Source organism: Myiozetetes cayanensis, unplaced genomic scaffold (genome assembly GCF_022539395.1).
Source record: "Myiozetetes cayanensis isolate MyiCay16 unplaced genomic scaffold, myiCay2020 scf5-8, whole genome shotgun sequence".
Taxonomy (NCBI): Eukaryota; Metazoa; Chordata; class Aves; order Passeriformes; family Tyrannidae; genus Myiozetetes; species Myiozetetes cayanensis.
The window spans coordinates 18,084,451-18,105,564 of NW_026087742.1; the positions used below are offsets into that span (position 1 = coordinate 18,084,451).

The 21,114-nt window shown below is 38.2% G+C and overlaps 1 protein-coding gene across 3 annotated transcripts in view; it reads right to left on the minus strand.

The window, feature by feature from the left end:
• Positions 1 to 1,055: 1,055 nt before the first annotated feature.
• Positions 1,056 to 21,114, minus strand: part of ALCAM (activated leukocyte cell adhesion molecule) — a 118,800-nt gene continuing 98,741 nt past the window's right edge. Inside the window, exons 9-17 of one of the 3 annotated variants that reach the window (XM_050332996.1) lie at positions 15,935 to 16,047; positions 14,964 to 15,099; positions 14,755 to 14,888; positions 13,182 to 13,314; positions 12,432 to 12,470; positions 11,994 to 12,111; positions 10,082 to 10,138; positions 5,137 to 5,251; positions 1,056 to 3,380 (exon numbers count right to left, since the gene is read on the minus strand). In XM_050332996.1, coding sequence (XP_050188953.1) covers positions 5,164 to 5,251; positions 10,082 to 10,138; positions 11,994 to 12,111; positions 12,432 to 12,470; positions 13,182 to 13,314; positions 14,755 to 14,888; positions 14,964 to 15,099; positions 15,935 to 16,047 — 818 coding nt within the window. In that variant the 3' untranslated portion in view covers positions 1,056 to 3,380; positions 5,137 to 5,163. Of the gene's footprint in view, positions 3,381 to 5,136; positions 5,252 to 10,081; positions 10,139 to 11,993; positions 12,112 to 12,431; positions 12,471 to 13,181; positions 13,315 to 14,750; positions 14,889 to 14,963; positions 15,100 to 15,934; positions 16,048 to 21,114 lie in introns of all 3 variants that reach the window. The other 2 variants (XM_050332997.1, XM_050332998.1) reach the window with 2 other exon arrangements.

The window sequence follows — 21,114 nt, forward strand, 5'->3', positions numbered from 1 at the left end:
CAGAATGAAAACTCTGTCCAGGGAAAGGTGTAACATACTGCCTAAACCATCTGTAGTGCTGGTTTGATGCTGGTAAGTCCTGGATAATACAGGGACAATCAGGTGTGGAGTGTTTATTGTCCTGGCCAGCAGCAGTCAGGTCAGCACTTTCCCCCTGTTTAGGCTCTGACCAGCTGCTGGTCCCAGCAGTGCAGTAGTTGTAGGTGCAGTAAAGCCCTCAGATAGAGGCTACTCTGTAGTACTCAGAACCAGTACAAAAAATCCCTGATGCTTTGCCTTATGTCGTGTTGACCCGAAGTACTTCCCCCTCCCTGCCCTTTCCAGAAGTCCTCACTTTCTGGCTGCACCACTACGTTTCTGTGTGTTTTAACAGTGGCTCATATCCCTCATATCCGCAGCTATAGTTTTGGTATTATTGCTTCTGAGGACTCAAAGAGTCGCTTGGGAAGCTCACGGGATGTTTGTTTTTGCAGGATGCTGCCTTTGCAGCGTGCAGCCAGACCTGCTGGTTTGTTCCAAGCTCAGTGGCAGTTTCCTGTGTAGCCACGAACAGACACCACAAATCACCTTATTTCCTGACTGTAAAGCAAGAGGGTGGGCTCTCCCCTACCTACTCTCCTTTGCCGTGCTTTTAAACCATTTGTAAGCAGGGGTTTGTTCTTCTTCCTGTGCGAAGTAAACTGAAGTTGAACTCTGGTGTGGTGTACAAACTCAGATTTGAACAGGCCCCCCCAAGGTTCACTGATACGGTAACTTTTAAATCCAGGTCACAAGGACAGACCAGCATAATGAACTCTGGCAAAGTTTTGTGTGCCAGCTGGGCATGTGCTTTTCTCTGAGCGAGTGTTTATGTTCCCTAGGTCCTGACCATGTGGTCCAGCAGAAGGCCCACAAACCCGCACCAAGACCCCTTGGCTTTGCTGGAATTTTCATCCCAGACGACTCTGTGGAGGTGTATTTGCAGGACTTACAGTCAGCAGCAGCGTGAGCTCTGGGTAAGCGCCCTCTCTCGTGCTCGAACATGTTCTGGTAAACTGAGATTTCAGACAAGCAAGTGAAGACATACTTCAGTTTTATTTTTGTTTAGGCATGGATAGAAACATTAATTCTTTTGCACTCTTGGTTCTTGAAACTTGCCTATAGTGAACTCGGAGCAGTGAAAAGCCCAGCTCCCAGGTCTGACGATTTAAAGTGCATAGGAGATCTAGCAGAATCCCAAAAGGCGAGGAGTTGGTTTTATTCCTTCTTCTGTAGCTGTGGAAGCTGAAGGACTTTTTTTCTTCTCCTTTGCCCTGTATTCCCCTGACAGTGGTATGAAAATTTTCAGCCCTTCCCTATGCTTTCCCTTTGGAGGTTTCCCTATCTTTGGAAGTTTCCTCTCTGTATTTAAGAACTATCTGTAGTGTTATAAACAAAGACAGGTGATATTTGCACACTCCCTCACGGGACTCTGTTACAACTATTCCCGTTTAGAGTCATGCCCACTGAATTTGTTTTTTCTTTTAAAAAATGTGTATCGCTTGGCAGTGTTCTTGCACCAAAAGAAAAAGATATATTTAGATATAAAGTAACTTTTTTGTGTGTTCACGTTTTATTTTGGAAAAAGAGGTGTTTAAAAATTTTAGAATTTTTTTAACAAAATTCTAAAAAGAAAAAAATCACAATATTTACAGAGATAACAGAATGGCTTAGCCATGCAAAACAAATTACTTTGGTTTTTCCCCCATTTTACTTTGGTTTAAATATCGACCAAGATTATAATTCTTTTTTTCTTTTTGCCAAATAAAACAGTAACAAATTAAAGTTTAGAGGCATATAACAGGATTTCCCTCTAATATTTTATACAGCATAGAGTTTATAGGACATCTTATGTATTTAATCCATGCCAATGCACTACAGGAAGCTTTTATTAAGACATCAGTCACTACTGCCCAGACATTTAACATTTTACAAATTTACAAGTAACAGTGTTTTCTTCCCCCTAAATAATGCAAAAGTGGCAAAATACATTTCCTAACGTCCATCTTTTTCATTTATTTATTTATTTATTTATTTATTTTTGCCTACCAGTCTATAAAAACTTACTTTTTCCCTGGATATTTGTAAATGGAAACCTGATGTTCTGCTTAATCTACTGTTCCCCTCCATCAAAGCTGCCTGTTGCCTTCTTCCAGAAACTAACCTTCCAGATAAATTGAAACTTATCTCCCTTAAGTACAACTTTCTTTTGGCCATTCACCCTAAAACCTTTTCTTATCAAGTACCATTCTAAAAATTCCCTCAAGCAAAAAACATGTTTATAAAGTTACAAACTTGAATGTAACTAAAGATACATAGACATTTCATTGTTACAATTATATGTACTGTTTGATAAATTAGGTACCAGTTAAAAACACTAAAATTATCTCAAGGTGCATTCAATATCTGTAGCATAGTTAACAAAAACACACAAAAAATATATATATTCTATTTTTGTGGGAAAAAATGCAGCTTTGATATGACCACTTTTTAAAAAAAGGTTCCAATTCTGACTGGTATCTCTTTGAAATAAAGACAATTTACAGTACTTTAAGGCAGCGAATAACATAAAGGAATCAAAATTAACCCAGAATTCCAGTTCCTTATCCTAATTCTAACATGAAAGACGACTCATAGTGATCAATAAAATGTGTGTCTTGCTCTAGAAGAAAAGGATAATTAGCCACCGTCTGTATGTAGGCTAGGAATTTTTCATAGTGTTCCTTGCTCAATATCCAGACTTCTTCAGGGAAACTCTATATTCCCTTTCTGGCTTGTTTAGCTTTGCATGTTTTTTTTTTAAACATTCACTTTCATTAACAATTTAGTTTATTCTTGTCACAGCTGTCACCCTTCTGCTTTACCGTGATTTCAAAGAACGAAAAAGGAGTTTGACATTTTCCTTTAAGACAATCTTACACTGTAGGTACTTGCTACAAACCAGAGGCTTCACTGAAAACAACCAGAACTAGACATGTACCTGCTCAAAGGGTGTCATAAAAACAATTGAAATAAAACCCATTACACTATACATCAGATTAACAGCAACTCCCAGAACAAAGCCTTACAGTGTATAAAAATAGCTACGTAAAAAATTTACATAAAGGCAAACAAAAAGAAATCTTCAGTGCAGACATTTACAAAAAAATATTTCGAACAGAACACAACATGGTGACCTATTATCATGGCTGTTGCCAAAATTAGTTTGTGGGGTTTTTTTATCTCAAGATAATTATGTCTAAAATCCTTTGAAAACTTGGTAGTATGATCTGCTTAATACTTGAACCATGAATAGCTGTCACTTCTTTGTATATGTTTAAATACAATCCACGTTCATGCTTCAATTGGTCTATATGTATTCTCTGAAAATATGAAAGATAAAGCCAGTTAAACATTTTAAAGTATATTAACCATCATAACTACTCAGTATCTAACCTTCAAATAACCAGTTACATGAATAGTACTTTCTTCTGCTGTTCAGTGAAATTAACACTTTCTTTCATGACAAGTGTAGCTGTTGCAATATTGGTTCCAGTAAATCCAGTAAGTTTATCTGGTAAGTAATGGATTTATGTCCATTTCATTTATGCAGATCTACTGATCTGAAGAAATAAAGATTGCACTGAAGCCACACAATCTTATTTGAACTCCTATATTAAGTAAATACCCCCAGCTAACTTCATCTAATCACATCTATATCACAATGTTGCAGAAGGTACCAGGACCAGGAAAAAAATACAGGTAAAGCCCTAAGCAAAAAGATTACAGAATTTCCCCATAGAACTGTAGTAGGAATGCTGGGTATTTATGCTGCAACTTTTTCAAAATCCATATCTACTTGTTTTCTACTTTTAAATCATTTATAGGCTATAATTTTGGTATTCCCAATTCCCTTTTTCAAAGTATAAAACATTGATATTACTAGTAAAGTGCCTATAGCAATGCTACATCTCTTTATATACTATGTAAGTGCTTCATCTTATTCAGTGAATTCGGAATATTTAGCGCAAAACTCGTGGCTTGTACTTTAGAAGTACAATTTCAGACAATACTAACATATAGAAATTATTAATGGCAGTTGTATTTATTTAAATAAGAAACTTTTTATGTAAATACGAAATACTATTAATTCCAAAACATGCTTTAAAACCCTAGTCCCTTCAAGAAGGTATCCAATGCTATTTACTTAAGATCCCTGAAAATCAGGGCTGTCTACAGCTTTGCTGTGGAGGAAGTTACAGTGCAGCACCACTGAACGTGTGCTGCTCTCATTCTTAAGAACAGCTGATGATTAACTGAACGAACCTCTCTATGGTCAGCTGGTTTCCAGACTCTGGGGCTACCGTGGATTTTAAATGTCCTAAATTGGCCGTAAGAATGGTCTAAACCACTGCTTTGGGTACTAAGAGGAGTGGCATGCATACATGCAGCAGTGGTGTATATATGTGTGAGCACAGGGTGGTGCTGTTGGTGCTCCGTAATGCTCCTGTAATTCCCAACAGAAGTTTGGCATCTACTGAATCACTGGTAAACAGATTCCAATAGGGGAAACTTTCATACTAAACGTAATATACAGTGTCTCTTCCCAGGATAAAACTGATCCCAGTATAAGTACGGCCAATCTAGAGTGAAAAGAATCGTTTTGTTCTAAAGGAAGTTTCATGCCATTTGCACTAATGATGAACAAAGCTGACTAAGGACTTGGAAACTGTTGCTTTTCAGTAAGGGAAGAAGGTTCCTGTAAACATTTCAAGTCACAGCGTGAAACCTTCTAACTCTACCTAAACGTATTCTTCATATATACACATAGACACAGACATGTGCCACTGTTGACACATTACACAAATTTGTATTTTCATTTCCTCAAGTACGTGGATTAAAATAAAGCCAAGTATTAAGTTACATCTAAATGTCAGGCTGGCTTTAATATCTCTGTGTGCAGCTTTGAATTTTTAACTGGCCAAAACTGGAGTCTGTCTGTCCTAATACTACACCACTCAAAGGGACTCCTCTGCCTCATCTCTGGAAGGTGAGCAACAGATTCCAGTCTACTGCTGTGATCAACAGAGAGAAACGGTGGACAAAGGTATGTTAACTTCTGCAATACTGAACACTTACCTGGAATGATGACGGACACATTTTCTCTTAAGTTTCAGATTTATGATTGTTTTCCTCTAGTTTTTTGTTTTCTTCTATATTTCCAAGATCCTTGTCTACATGTTTTGATGCTGTCCTATAATGTAAAAAAGAAGGTGATTTTTGCGTGTCTGCAGCGTTTTGTTCCATCCTCACATTAATGACACTGCCTCCTCCCCTCACAGGGATGGAAAACTTGGACAGATTCTGTTCTGAGCAGAGCAATAGGTTTGCATATGTCTGTAAATAGGCCAGTGGCACCAGATCCCCCACTGGTGTTGGTATCACAGGAAGTATTGCAGTAGGGCTCTGTGTGTACCTCCTGAGAATTATCCCGAGCTAGCAGACATTTAGTAAGGTTAAACCAGTTGTGGAGATCCGTGTCCCTTGACAAAGTAATTGTGCAGCTTGTTTCAAAAAACAAGAGTTTGCTTTAAGGCATACTAAAAATGTTACAAGTGTGGCTAAGATATCTTGATCAACACAGCAATCTTTTGTGTACTTGTAGTAAATGACTTTCAGAGCCCGTGCCAAACGGAAGCTCTTTAAATGTGAAGAAATTCGTGAAATTTCTGGCAACACTGAAAAAAATCGCACTCCGCTCTCTAGATCTGTGCTAGCTATGACTGACAAGCCTGGGGCAAATATGAGATTGTGTAGATGTTTGAGGGGGGTGGTATGCCTCATTTAAAATAGCAGGTCTTCCTTAATGCAAGTAGTGGAGATGAATTAATGAGTTAAGTGCTTAGTTTAGCTTAGCACAATAAAACCACTCTGCCATTCATTTAATCTGTGAGAAGCCTCACTGTCTGCCAAGGTGAAAGATTCCTGCAGTGCTGCGATAACATTTGGAAGGCCGCAATTTTTAAAATGTAAATGGGCAAATGTGTTTGAGTGGGACAAAGTAAATCCCTTGCGTCAAAGCAGATTATCGTACAATGCATTTTCTCTACAGATAATTTGTTTCCCCAACAGAAGAGTAAGGTCTGTTGTGGCAGATTCATGCATATGCTCACCCTTGCTTCGGTAAAGACCCGCAGTGACGCTGACTCGCAAAATACAATGAAGACACAGGTTGGCAGGATAGTGTGACATGTCACGCTGACACCATGCAGGTACGTACCGTCCCAAACCGCTGATCTGAATTTTTGCTAGTGGGGTGTTTCTGTGCACATCCTCCATCTGAGCAGAGGCCGTGAGCAGTGGCTACACACTGCGTGTGCCCTGAGCTGAAGTACCCTTGAGTGGTACTGACAGTTTAGTCTCTGTCTCTGAAGGGCTTCTGATGGGGTGCAAATGCACCTAACCCCCAACACCTCTGGGAGTGGTGCTGAAATGCTGCTTTCTGGGCTGGGGAGCAGCTCTCCAGGTGGAGTGCCAGGGGAGCGTGGGATTCTGGATCCCAAAGCCCAGAGACTACACTGAACGGCACTATTCTAAAATGATTTTTGTTTTAGAGGAGGTTATTCCCTGAGTGGCTCTAAGTTTTAATGCATCAAAACTGCATTTGCCTTTTATGATTGGTTTTAAGAGTGCCTCTGTTGTATTTGTTGTAATTGATAGGTGTTGGTGTTGAAAAACCTACTTACTGCAAAGACCTGGACTCCTCTTTACTGCAGGCAAATTTAATTTTGTGCTGAGATAGTATTACTAAGTAACTTATTCTACAGTGGTAAATTTCTATTGTGCAATAACATTCTACCTTTTTCTGGTATTCAAACCCTGAAACATGTGATATGCATTAAAAGCAAAGGATATGAGATGCAATGAAAAAGAAAATTCAGTGCTTCAGTAGAGACTGACCTTCTGTGATCTTAATAACCTTTCACAAATCTCTTTAATCCTCACAAAAAAGAAACAACTCCTCAAAAAAAAAATCCCTTGAAAATTAAAAAAGTTTTTAATTTAAATTTTACAAAATGTTTGGTTTAGGCTGAGCACATAATTTGGCTTGTCATGCAGCTAATGAGTCTTTTCCATAAATAAGTCTCACAAAATTGGAGACAACAGGGAAAGAGATGAAAAGCTGAAAGAATCTGGAGTCAGGCAATTACCTGAGCTGAAACGAGTTAGAGGCAAGAAAGCAGTATCATGCTCCTCTGTCCTCATGTAACCGCTTATAGAGAGACTGGATAGACTATTGGCATGTCTCAGTGTGATCCTTTTTATTTGGCCTTATGAAGAGTTTTACAGTGCCCAAAGCAGACTGAATCTCATATGACCTGACACTTAACAGCAGAGGGAACTGTAACCAGCATTGCTGGTCTTTGATTAGGTTAAAATTATTCAATGATTAAAACTCAAAACCTGATCACACTGCAGAACCTCCTAGCTTGAAAGTGCTCTACTTTAGTTCTGCATTCAATGAAACTAAATGTCACCTCTATTTTCCTAAAGCCACAGTGGGTGAAAATGGGAGACCTAAAGGGCAACACTGTGGCTTTGAAAGAGGCAGGTGATCCAGAACTCTTTTGGAAGATGTTATAAACCACTTGCTTGAAATGAGAGCAGCAGCAGTTTTTCGTGTCTGACAATCAGATGGATTTCGATTCTCAGTGCCTGAGACTGAAATGCAGCTGTTTATTTATGACGGATCATGCTGACCCTTTTTTTTTTGTGGTTCCCCAAATAGCAATATCCAGGCATATTAATTACCTTAGCACAAACAATACTGCTGCCTTTTTTAGTGCTATTTAAATAGTGTCATTAAAAGACACAAGAAGAATTTTGTGCTGAGTTGCAGCAGTGTGATCCACTGGCAGTGCTCTGCCAACAGCAGAGGAACAGCCGACCCTGGCATGGCACCAATCCTCAGGGCTCGACAGACGTGGCTTGGGTTTGTAACAGAAATGTCTCAAAACATGGTTTCCATCGCTTCCTGAGGTGACTGAGGCACAGGACAAATGGTCCTTTGCCAGCTTAGCATTCAACAACAGTTGTTCCTTACTCTTCATGCATTAACTCCTGTCAGCTCACTCCATTTGAAACTCAAGAGCAACTTCCTGATGATATCTGAGCATCTGGGGAATGTAGTCCAAATGGACAGAAATATTCCTGAGGATTTGTCAGAAAGGACAGACAGCCCACTCTGCCCAGGCCTGGAGCACTCTCACATTAACTCTCACTGTAACATTATCTGTAGCTCCACAAAGCCCACACCTTCATGTCCTCTGGTCCTGTTATTCTGAGGAGTGAGAAGTTGGATGTATAAATATGATTATTTATTTTTTTTTAAATTAATTTGTAAAACATGAATCATTCTGAGCTAAAATTATGACTCATACTTTACACATATATATCCTTGCTCTTCAGGAAAATAGTTATCCTCAGGGAATCCTAATCAAAATCTCTCTGCAAGTAATACTGAAGTGAGGTTTTTAGCTTGCTTTGTAACGTGTATTTTGAGAGGCTGCTGTTTTAATAGATTTTGTTCAGATACATTTTCCATGTCAATTGTTTTGCCTGCTGTAAATACAGACTGCATACAGGTGTCCCAAAATTTGTTTTAGGGTTTTAATTTCTGATTTCTTTTAATCTTGCAAGTCCAGGCCTTGCCCTCAACAATGTTTAAGAAACACAGCAGGCAGTGCTGTTTTCCCTTGTTACCCAAGCTTGAGACAATGACAGGTAAGAGGACAGACACTGGTGTAGTTCTGCATGCTGGAGCAAGAGCCATGAATTTCATTAAAGCTTGCATCCCTTTTGAAAGGCATGTCAGACACTCAACTGCACTGTTGCAAAAGATTTTCTAGGAGCTAATGGTCTCATACATCCAAACCAGGACTATCTGCAATCTCCTCCTATTTACCCCAATCTTGCCTTGCACTTCCTCCAATTATTTTCAAATGTCCATCAGCAGGGAAAAAGACACGGATATTAGAAAAATATTCCAGTCACCAAAAAACGAGTGACCACTTTTTAATTTATGTGGTGGCCTTTTACAGAAGATTTGTGTCATGTGACTATGTCTTTTCTCTGGAAGGGAACCGCACAAAACCCAAGAGAAATGAGTCTTGTTCATAACATACAGCAAGTTTCCTACATATTTGGATTCACATGCTTGTTTCTTATAAAATATCAGAAAAGCAGAATTGCTATGCTTCAAGTGTTCAGAGACACCAGTAACATTTTTGACTACTTTGACCTAAGAAGTATTTGAAGAGTTTGGTGTGCTCTGAGTATGAACAATGTTAAGAATGCTGCTGTGTGTCAACTTGCCCAGGTGAACTTTCCTTCACTGGATTTTAAACCACTTTAACCTCAGTCCAGCCTCCTGTGACTTGAGATTTGTGCATCTCCAAACCTCGGGCACAAAAATGGGGCAAAGGTTCAATCTACATGCAGAACTTTCACAACTAAAGGTACAAGGTGCTGAGCGCACAACTTCCATTCCAAATCTTTAATTTCTGCTGTACCCTCAGCTGTTTCTGGCAAGGTGAAAATTTCACAGATGAAGGATTTACTGAAGATGGGTGTCCTAGAATCACTCAACTGAGGTCTGACACAAAAATTTTAGAAAGATGCTGAAGTGCTAAGATATATTCTGTTCAGTGCAGATTAGTTTACAACACCCTTTTTGGAAAAAGGAGAAATCTGCAGAGAACAAGTGTTTGGCCTTCTGCTCAGATGAAGGAGAAACAAGGCATGCTGGAGTAGGTAGCCTCAACCCTTTATTTAAGAGGGGGCTGCAGAATGTGGAATACAGATGAGTCCCTTATTTATGTGACAATGTTCATACTGAAAAGAATATGTGGCAATAATCAGTTTTTCCATCAAGGGGAGCTGAGGCAGTGAATAACTGTACAAGTGATTTATTGTGAACATATTCCAAGGCTACAAGTATAATTCCTACTTAGTGTGAATGACAAGACAATAGAATATTGTACAAACCACAACACCAATAACAAAAAAGTAATGTTTTTCTTGCCTCGGCAGACTTGCAAAGTTCTGTGCTGCTGCCTTCTCAGACTTCCCTTTGGCGTCACTTTGGGGATAGAGATTAGGTGAGTTACTGTTCAAGGGTGGGTTTAAAAATAACTATGAACTGCTGGCTCTGTATGGAGATGGAGGGGTTGTGACTACACAGAGGTTGTGTCTAGAGGTGTAAGGTGCTTTTTATGAGGTCTACTTTGACTTCTAGGCTATAACTCATAATGAAAACTTGGTCAGAGTAGGTACTGGCACTCTGCTTCCTCTTGCAAGTATGGTGTGCAGAAAGCAGGGAGTATACCATTAGATCAACTCAAATATATCCTGAAAACAGGAGACTCAATGATGATGCATCAGTTAAGAAGCCAGTAACCATGTATCAAATACGGTGGCTATTATATAACTAGAAAGGTTTGGGTTTTTTTCCAGTGAACCCTCTCTAATCAATTCTAATTCTAATTTTTCCTCTAAGCTTGAGGAAAGTAAGTGTTGTCCATTTAGAATACGCTGTATTTTATCTCTGAAGCAGAAAAAGTTATTTTAATTAATAAACTCATGCTGTATACTACAATTCCTGTTAGTTCTCCCCACGCTACAAAATGGTACAAGAAAAGTTATTTACTTTACCTTCTCTGTCCTCCGTATTTATACCCCAAAAACCCACAAACCAGTGAATTAGTTTTATGATTCCACATTCACATATTCAAAAAGGAATGAAAAAAAGGTAATTATTCTAGACATTATCACAACAGTAGCAAAGCATTAGTGGAAGAGGACTATATGCTATCCTTTTTAATTTTTACCAAAAGAAGAATAAGCTTTACAAAAAACCCCTCCATGTATTATATCTGAGTGTGGTTCTGTGCTTGGGTGATACGTAACAATTCTGTATTTGAAAAACTTCCACAATCTGATCAGTTATGGCTGAGGTAATTATCTAAAAATTATCTAAAAAAAGGATAACATAAATGAAAACACATTTGTTCATAGTAAAATCCAACTGGTATATTTTAGATTTAATTTGACCTAGTTTTAATGAAAGGCCATAGAAAGAACAACTGAACTTTAAGACTACTTTTACACCTGTACTGGTTTGTGCATGCTATGCATAACTACCCTAATCTCCCCTGATAAGAAGCAGCTGTAAGGAGCCCTTCAGAAAGCAAGCCTGCCCTCAGTTCTCCCTGGAGACAAATGTACAGGAGTAAGGCCAAATGGCATGCAGTCATGGCCAGCTTCAAAAGGATGGAGAAACGTGGTGACTTCCTGAGATCATCCAATTTATTTTCTGAAGTGAGCCTCTGTGATAATGAAGAAACTTGAAAGCAAGCAGGCCTCACTGGCAAATCCCGTTCTATGCCTAGGATGGCTAAAGCATATTGTTTTGGACGATAGCTTCTAGATTTTTCAGCAACACAAGCTCTACCTTTACCAGTTTAACTTCAGAGATCTCAAAGCACCTATGAAAAAAACAACTCTTCTCCCTGAGATGGTTTAGTCTCATCCTGTAAGTTACTCAATTTTTAAACCTAACGATGAAGACAGTTTCTGGCACCAGTAAAGCCACACAGACTCCCACACATCAAGTTCCATAATTAAGTAGTAGGTGCTATGTTTAAATGTAAGAGCCAGCACAGACTTGGCTGTCAGGAAAGACCAACCTAATTACAGCTGCAATCTATGAAAATCTTGGACCCCCATCTCCAGGAGATGAGTCCTGTTACGCATTTAGGACAAGCCGACCAGAGGTAGGTACTGAGTTTCCTTTTTCTATTAAATGCACCTACTGTAACAGCCTTTCCCCACCCACGACTACTGAAACGCTGCAGGAAGGAAAACAGGTAAACATACACTTCTGCTTATGGTTATTCTTTTTCAAATTTATTATGAAGTTGTCCACAAATTCTTACTTTGATTTCTTCACGTAGAGCCAGTAGACAACACCTGCAACCAGGGCAACCAGCAGAAGACCGACCACAATTCCCACTATTAGCTTTGCCTGGTCATTAACCTTTTCGCTGTTGTCATCTGAAGCAAAGAAGAAAAGTTAGCGATGACTTATGACAAAGTAAAACATTACACCAGTTCTAAAGAATTTTCATCAGAAACAAGAAAAGGGGTCAGCAAGTCAAAATAAAATAATAATAATAAAAAAGTAGGAATTATTCTTTAAATGTCCTTTAATCTTTTAAGCTTCAAGAAAAGTCACGTCTTAGTCAATCATGGCACAAGCTATTTCAAATTAAGTCCAGCTTTGAGGGACTGTGGAAATTGTGCACTGATGCTATGTAGGTCTTGAACTAAGACAATCAAAAGAAATGGTTATAGAGACAGAAAACCATACATACCACTTCTATCCTCTGGCTCATCATATTCTGGAATACTTACTGAAATGAAAAATGTTAAAATTAAATTAAAGACAAAATGTATTAGACCTGAACATCACCTTTAATTGCTTATTTACAGCAATGACAGAAACTGAAACTTAATGCAGTGTTTGCCAAATGAGGTAATTAATCTCATCTTTAAACAGAAGTGTTTGTTTCCTTTGTAATATAATATATCCAGTTGGAGAATCTTACTCAAAATCTGCAATATTAAAGCGTGCTACCCTTCCATAAACTGTAGCTTCTCACTACTTTTCATCATTGAAAAGTGGCACCTGATTAAAGCCCAGTATGGCCAATTTCTGTTGTGAGTCAAGTCATACCAGCAGTAATAAACTGGAATTTGGGGACTAAAACATTATGTTAATTTAGTAATAAATAAAGACTTCTGTCTTGTTAATAAAGTATTATTTTGCAATATTTTGTACTATTATGTTGTAATATTGTTTTGTAATATTGTTTATATTGTTGTAAATAGAGATAGGCAGCCAAGAAAATCATGAAGACTAAGTCACTTCATCTAGAAAGCTATCAATAAGTTTTATGTACTGCTGATCCAGAGTGGATTTACAATTGCTTGACTTAAGAAAAAAAGGTTAAATATCTTAGTATCAACATTACTATGCAGACCTACTCTTCATTTGAGTGTGATGTGTGGGTACTTTATGAGAAACTATAACTTTAAGGAAATGATCTTTAGAGGACACTCACTAGCAGAGACATTCATGGAGGTCACAGTCCTTTCTAGCTCATTTTCTGCAATGCAAGTTAAAGTCACATTTTCCTCAGGAGCAATTATAATTTTACTGGCAAATTTCCCATTAACATATTTTGTCTCCTCTGTCTGAAAAGGTAAGAAATGAAGATTAGTATCCTTTAAAAAAGCAAAAAACAATACACGCACTACCTATATTACACATTGAAAATATTCAGAAGGAAACAACTTTCAACAAATACTTAAGTTTTCCAAGCAACAGCAATTGAAATTTGATTATTTTATTAAATGGTAATGTGAATATTTAAAAGACAACACTTTGCAAGGTATCTAGTTATAGATAGTATAGTGTGTACTGGAGAATCAACGATAAAGAGGGTTTTTTAAAGAAAGGTAACCACATTCTGTATTGGCTTTTCTTTCAACTATTCAAAAAATATTCCAAGTGACAAAATTCTTCAAGAAAAACCCAAACCTCTAAGCTAGCCTTTCTTTCCATCTTGCTGTTTTTCAGCTTTCCAAGTTGTTTCCACATAAAGCATTATTTTGCCAAGCTACATGTATTTAGTAGCACCTGCAGTATCTGCACTGTAATAGTGATGTGTTGTTCCTTAAATTTACTGTACATCATTCTTGGATTAATGCAACATCCAGAGAAAATTATTTTCAATCATTGATATAGCTTCAAGACAAATCCTGCCCTATAGCTTCAAGTAATTGGACACATTCTGACAGCTATACAGACTTTCTGTAGGCTGAAAGCAAAACCTATTTGAAAATCTATGGGATTTCATTTGACAATGAAATCTGCAGGAGCAATATGCATTGTACTTCCAGTCACTGAACGTTTTTATACAGGTCTCATTTATTCTTTCTGCTAAGGCAAAATGTAGCAATGCTTTGCACGGGATGCAGTAAGCAATATCAAAATACTTCAGTTTGCTTATTTTCCAGGTATTTTCCCTGCTATATATGGATAAGTCTTATTTATCTCTCAGGATGAATGCATTATGGTTCTGTTTCCAGTGAGAAACAACAGATATAACCATATAAAAGCAACTGTAAAAATTAGGATAAAAGCTGCAAAGCCCATAAGGAATGATATTGCATGTAATTTCTGACTCATACATGCCACATTTCATTGAATTTCACCCAGACAATGCCTACATCAAGTACCCATTTGCTTTCTAATATAAGTTCTATAGTTCCACTAATATCTGCAAATTCTTTATGCAATGGCAAAATCAGCACATTACCCAGATAAAACGACTAAGTACCTTCACTTAAAAAAATGCAGATTTCATTTGTAACCTTTTCCTTTTCCTTCCAGTTTTGGCTTGTAGCCAGTCAATCTCCTTTGCCTTCACCTGCTCTATTCAAAAAACCTTTATCATAAAAATATCATCCATGTAAGGACCATGTAGCTACAGCTACCACTTAGCCTTCTCTTAGATAAATGAAAGAGACTTATTTTCTTCAATCTCACTACCTGAAAAATGTTCCTTGATTTTAATTTGCACTTCCTATGCATTATCTTTTGGTGAGTAAAGTAATAAGAAAGATACTTGCTTTATTTATGATGCTTCCAGTACCAGTAACTGTCCACTGCACTGCTGGTTTGGGGAAACCTTCCACGTTGCAGATAATTGTTTTAGACATTTTATTTGTGTTGGTTTTCTTCGTCATTTTGATTTGAGGTTTTCCTACAAGAACAATATTACAGGTAATCATTTTATTTAAAAAGAACAATTAATCATCATAACTATCTGCTCACTTACCTTCCACAATAAGTTTAAGTGTCTGTCTTTTCCTTAATCCTTCGACCTCCTGCAGAGCAGTTTCGCAGACGTAGTTTCCAGCATCTTGATACTGAAGACTTGAAAATGATGGGCTTGTTTGCATTCTGGTATTATCCTGATAAAGTAAGGAGTTGGGAGTGACAGAGATGAACTCACAATAAATTAACCCCTAAATTGCAAATATGACTACTGTCAACAGAAGTTTTCACATGCTTTGGCAAATTGGAGCCTTACTCTTACGGAGTTTCCCCATTAATAATTACTTCCCAATATACAGCATGAAAAGTGGAAACTACTGGAGATTTATGTAAGTCACCTCCCTTCCTTCTTGAACAATTTTGCTTTCAAAAGAAGGGCACAGTTATTCACTCTGAGCTTTTCTAGTAGATTAGCCAAAACAACTAGTGGTGCAAACTTGAAACACAAACAACCCCGCTCTAGGCCAGGCTTCTGAGATCAACATATGCTCGTAAACAACCATCAGACATCATTATTTTAAGTTTCCAGCACTGCAGATTTGGTACCAGCCACTCAACACCCAGTGCTTACATCTGCTCTCTAAGCCTGCCTTGCCCTTTTATTACATTTATTGGAAACAATACCAAGCTTGACTCTGAGAAAACAATGCACCAAAATTCTTCCAAATGGGCTTGCTTTCTTTCTTAGAGGAACCTGATTCTCAAAGGGCCTTCTCTAGTCTATTTCAAAAAATTTATGTTTGTGTTACAGTGTGCATTACTTCTCTCCATTTGAAAATTGAGCTGATAATTACAGTAACCGATTTTCAACTCTCATTTTCGCCACATGCATGACCCATTTTAACAGTATTCTTTAAAAAGCCCAATGAACAACTTCCTTCCTTCCTTCCTTCCTTCCAAAACACTGAAGTAGCAGCAATAATAAGAAGAGGTGAATACTCAGATGAAGCGTGAAGTAGATGAATTACTGACCTTTATCCAAAACACAGTTGCATTTCTACTAGAAGAAATCGTGCATGACACAGGCAGGGCCTCCCCAATCTGTTTTGTGACTTCTCCGCTAGGAGTAAGCTGCAAATCCAAATCTGGGATAGAAAGAACATTTGTCAAAAGTTAATCTCGGAAAGCCTGGCCCATTTCAAAGGCTTACCAAGAAAAGAAAATGTGACTAATTGCACTCATTAAATTCAAGATTTCACTTCTTCAATAAAATCTAAGTCAATTTTACAAGTAAGGGAGATGAGAGAATTATTCTAAAATAGGCATTGCAGAACATTCATATTTTTGCTGTAATTATAGGCTAAAAGGAAAAGCAAAACCTCACTAATCACTAGACAAATGGATACATTTTTTTCACCTTGTACTGCTGAAAGAATGACAAAGTAGGCACAAGAAGCTGAAGAAGTACTTCACACAGCAGTATGTGCATTTTGAAAGGGGAAGCACAGACTCCTGTGAGGGTAGCTGGGTATGGGCCAGGTAGAAATACATCTTCAGGGGAGAACTTGTGCAGGTGGGGACAGGTTAACCCAAATAGTAAGTGTCGAGAAGAAGACAGGAGGACAAGGGGTAATTTTCTTTAATCTGATGAAACAAGGTGAATTTTATCCTCAGAATCTGGAGGAGATGAAGGCAGTAAAACAGAGGGTGCACGAGGCATGATACTGACAGAAGTGAGAAGTCTGAATTACAAGTTTGGGGGGCTGCACATGAGGCCCCTTGATTTATTTGTTCTCATTTGTAACTTAAAATGCTATTTTTGTGTAACTCAAAAGAGTCCAAGCTCTGCCTGAAGTGTTTAAGCTCCAGTCGGTGGTGACAGCTGTGTTTGACACAAGGCATGGTGAGAACCAGTAACAGACACGTCAGGAAACGCTGCTTTAGATTTTTCTTAGTATAAGGATTTGGTGGGCTGGCAATGTTGGGTTTTTTTTGTTTGTTTTTGTGTGTGTGTGTGTTTTTTGTTTGGTTGGTTGGTTTTTTGTTTTTGTTTTTGTTTTGTTTTGTTTTGTTTTTTTAAGAAGAAGAAAAAAGAAAATCCCACACTGAAAAAAAAAAGCAGGGTTTTCTAAGCTGAATCAGTTTTTCTTTCCCTCTCACAGTGCCTTGCTTGAAAGCCAAGTTGCCTGGTCAAACGACTATCACAGATGAGTGTGCACACACACAAGTGCAATCTCAAATGCACATATGACTTCATCACAAATAGAGAATTTGCTGAAAAAGGATTGCAAAGCATCCTTTCGGTTTTTAAGCAGACTTGAAAAGAAGCTGCAGGCAAAAATCACAGTTGCTACAGGAAAGTGAGTTTTACTTAACAAAACACTGAAGTTCGCTATTGCCTTCATTCATTGGTTGCCCTGGGAACACCACTGTAATTAAAGGTAGAACTTCAGGGAACAACAAGGGTTCATCCTGTACTACTAGTCCATGTTATTATCTTTGTTACGAGCCTAATGTCTAGTCCAAGAGGTCACAAGAACTGTACTTTCATCTGGGAATGAGTCAAAGATCTTGACGAAGAGATAAAATGGCATCATGTTTCTTGCATTCCTATGGGGATTTCTCCTTCTGCCTCCTGAAACTAGTAAATGCAACCAAACTATGTTACTGTCTGGCTTCCAGAAGACAAAAACAAAAACAAAGACAAGACTCATCCAGTGAGAAGTGTATAGATTCCAATGGTGTACAGGATGTGTTTCTTCTTGCTCTTGCTCTGTTACTCTGAAGCACATCTACCAAGGCAGATGAGTGCTTGAAGAAAAAAGATTTTTTTTTTTCCCCTCATGGTGAATTTCCTTCAACATTTACTTAAACCCTTTGTTCTCTGAAGCAGGACAGCACCTCAAACCCGAGATCACCAAAGACCATACAAGAGGCATTCCTCTCACATACACCATAGGAAACAGAAACTCATTAAGTTTTTTGCCTTCATCTCAAGGCAAGACTGACACTGAGCCCAGAGCAACCCTTCAACCCAGTACTGCTCCAGGGTAGTATGTCTGTGCACTCCCAGCCCCTTTTTGTGGTATAACTGAGACTACAATCCCTCTCATGCAGTGGTTGTGGTTGCTTTAGAAGTTCAGGAAAATTTACAGTGTATGAGATGAACGCCATAGCTCAGAGCAGTATTTGTAAGGTGATTTATGAGGCAAGTACAGAATTAAGCTACTGTTTAACATAGGATCCCCTCTAGGAACTCTACATGAGCAATTTGATTTGGATTAATATTCTGTCAGTTTATCTGTAGGGCTCACAAAGAAATGTGAATGTAGATACTTTTACCTCTCTACTTCTATGCTCCATTAGTAAGTAATCTCTCCTTGGTACAGAAGTATAAGGAGAAAATATTTCTTGCATATATTAGACTGTCAAAATTAAATTTTCATTTTCATTGAAAGAAAACCTTTTCTGCAAGAATTTTCTGTACATTTCCCGTTTGGCTTTGAAATGTTCTTCAGAAACAAGCTTCTCATCAGGCACCATTTTCAATATATGCTAGCTCTTAATGTGGTCTCACTTGAAGTCTTGCATTGATTTCAGTGCTGTCTTTGCATACCAAGTAGCGCAGGGAAGAGACAGATAGTGCATTCTGCACGTGTTACCACATCATGTGAGTGAGATATGGAATTAATGTGGGGAGGACTGGAGCATACGTTTCAGTTTTGAAGCTCTATGGCACATACAGGACAGACTCCCAGCATTTAACGGAGACTTCTGATGGAATACTGTGCTACAGCTGGGAAAAATATGCACAACACTTCTCTGTTGTCTGAACTCCATAAATATACTAGCAGACAATCAGAAACTTCTCCTAGTATACTGAGAATAGATTTTTCCATGCAACACTCAAAAGATGATTTCCCCTGTATTTTCAATGACTTTACTGAAAGAAGAGACAAGACACGACAAGGCTATAAAAATATCTGTAGAGAAGCACAAATGCTAAATTTCTAAACCCTTTTATTTACTGGAAGGTTTGCAAAACTATTTCCCTGGAAAACACATTTTAGCAGAAAGGAAAGCATCACAAAGAGGAAGGTCAACACACCTGTTTACTCCATACTGGGTTTTATGAGCAGAAACAATAAGAGAATCATAGAATGGTTTGGGCTGGAAGGGACCTGAAAGATTATCTACATCCAGCACCACTGCCATAGGCAGGGACACATCAACACAAGACCAAGTTGCTCAAATCCCCATAGCAACAGGCAATGAAAAGGGAGTATGGGCTGAAAGAGTTGCTTCTTTATAGCTGAGGGAAGGTACACCCCTCTACTGGTAGTTGCTTTCCTTGCCTCACATGGGTGTGCTTCTATATCTGTTTAAGTGGTTGCAAACACCTTTTGCCCTGGCCTGTTATTTCCTGGCCTCTGCCAGTGTTACTCATTTGATCCTGGATGAACTCACTCAAGCCTCAGAGCTGGTAGAAAATTTACAACATAGTGTAAAAACCCCAAACTCACAAAATAAATCCTGTTCTGTTGCTCCCTCTCTTGAGGGACACATCATGCCAACTGCAAGTACCCAGTTCTGCTGGACTTTACACTGGGACCTGGCTGCACAAATCCTGTTCTGAGGGACAAGAGCTTGAGCTGTCCAGTTTGTCCTCTGTATCCACAGATATTTGTATATCTGTGGATAAGTTAAGAGAATTTTTTTGACACTCCCCCACCCCCCACAATTTTCTTCATAAATAAAGTATTTCCCTAAACATTATGGGTAACTCAGATGCTTAATGTAAATTTTCAGCTTTCCGAGGGTCTCATAATTTATATTCACCTTGAAAAAAAAAGAGCTCAGTATTCAGACAGAATATTTTCCTACAAAAATATTTGAGGGCCGTGACATGACAATGTTTTTTTCATACCAGCAAGAAGCTTTCCCTACCTAGACACTGAAAGGAACCAGTGTAATTATAATGCTCAATAAAATCTGTTTGGGAAAAACCCACTACATTGGAAATATAACAAATTACTATAAATAGTTTCCCAGATTTAAACCAAAATTATTATATTGCCTGCTTCTTGTTGTGTTTGTGGTTTTGGGTTTCTTAAAAAGAAAATAAAAAAATCTAAACCACTGAGATTGTATGTGACGAAATGGAAAGCCCTGCCTCCTAATCAAGGCTTTTTCAGGTGTTACAGCATAGACAGAAATATTCATCTATATGTGAAAAGGTAAGTAATAAAACAAAAGAGGGAGAAAAACTAGGAGTTGATAGGCATTAGTAAGTATTATTTGAAGGAGGAAAAAATGTGCTGCAGAAACGCTGTAGACCAGCATAAGGCAAGACACCAAAATACCTTAAAGATGGGGCATTGTCTGGATATTCAGGAATTACAGAACTATTCCAGGCCACTGTGCCTCAGTTAAACAAAGGCTTTATTGCAGCTAGAGATGTTTTGGAAAAACAGAACATAACAAATATGTGAAGTGAAGAGAAGCAATAGGGTGCTAGAGTGTACCTATGAGTTCTGAGTAGCTGCACTAGCTGCCAAAACTGAAAAGGCTTGTGCCAAGAAAATACATGCTTCTCTGGCATAGTAAAGCTCTTCCAACATGCAGAGAAATAGTAGAGAAAGGAAAACTGGTTTGTTACAAAAAACTTGGAGCTAAGGAAGCCATTCTTTAGAATAACTATTTATCAAAGTATAAGTAGACACTTAGAGTAAAATAAAAGGGTCAGTTATACTAGAGCAAAACACCAGCAATCTACTTTTGATATTGGGCAGTTAAGAGGCAGTAGTGCAGGGCTCTTTCAGATCTTACATACCCAACTCTTGGCAAAAAGAAGGGGGGTAGAGGATGACAGTGGATGATCTTATTAAAGGCAAAATATTCATTAAATGGAACAGTGTAATTATTCATATACAGATATATTACTCTGAGGTACATGTGACTCTGAGGGATGGTCCTGTACAGGGCTAGGGGTTGGGCTCAATGATCCTTGTAGGTCCCTTCCAACTCAGCATATTCTGGGATTCTGTGACATTATGCATGTATTGTAACATCTTCCAAGAAAAAAAAAATTCTAAACCAAGTATACAAACATGAAATTTCTTTTTATGTCAAGTATAACTACTGCAGAAGACTTTAAACTTCATTATCTATCAGATCCCTCTGAACCTGTCAACTACTAAAGATATTTGTGC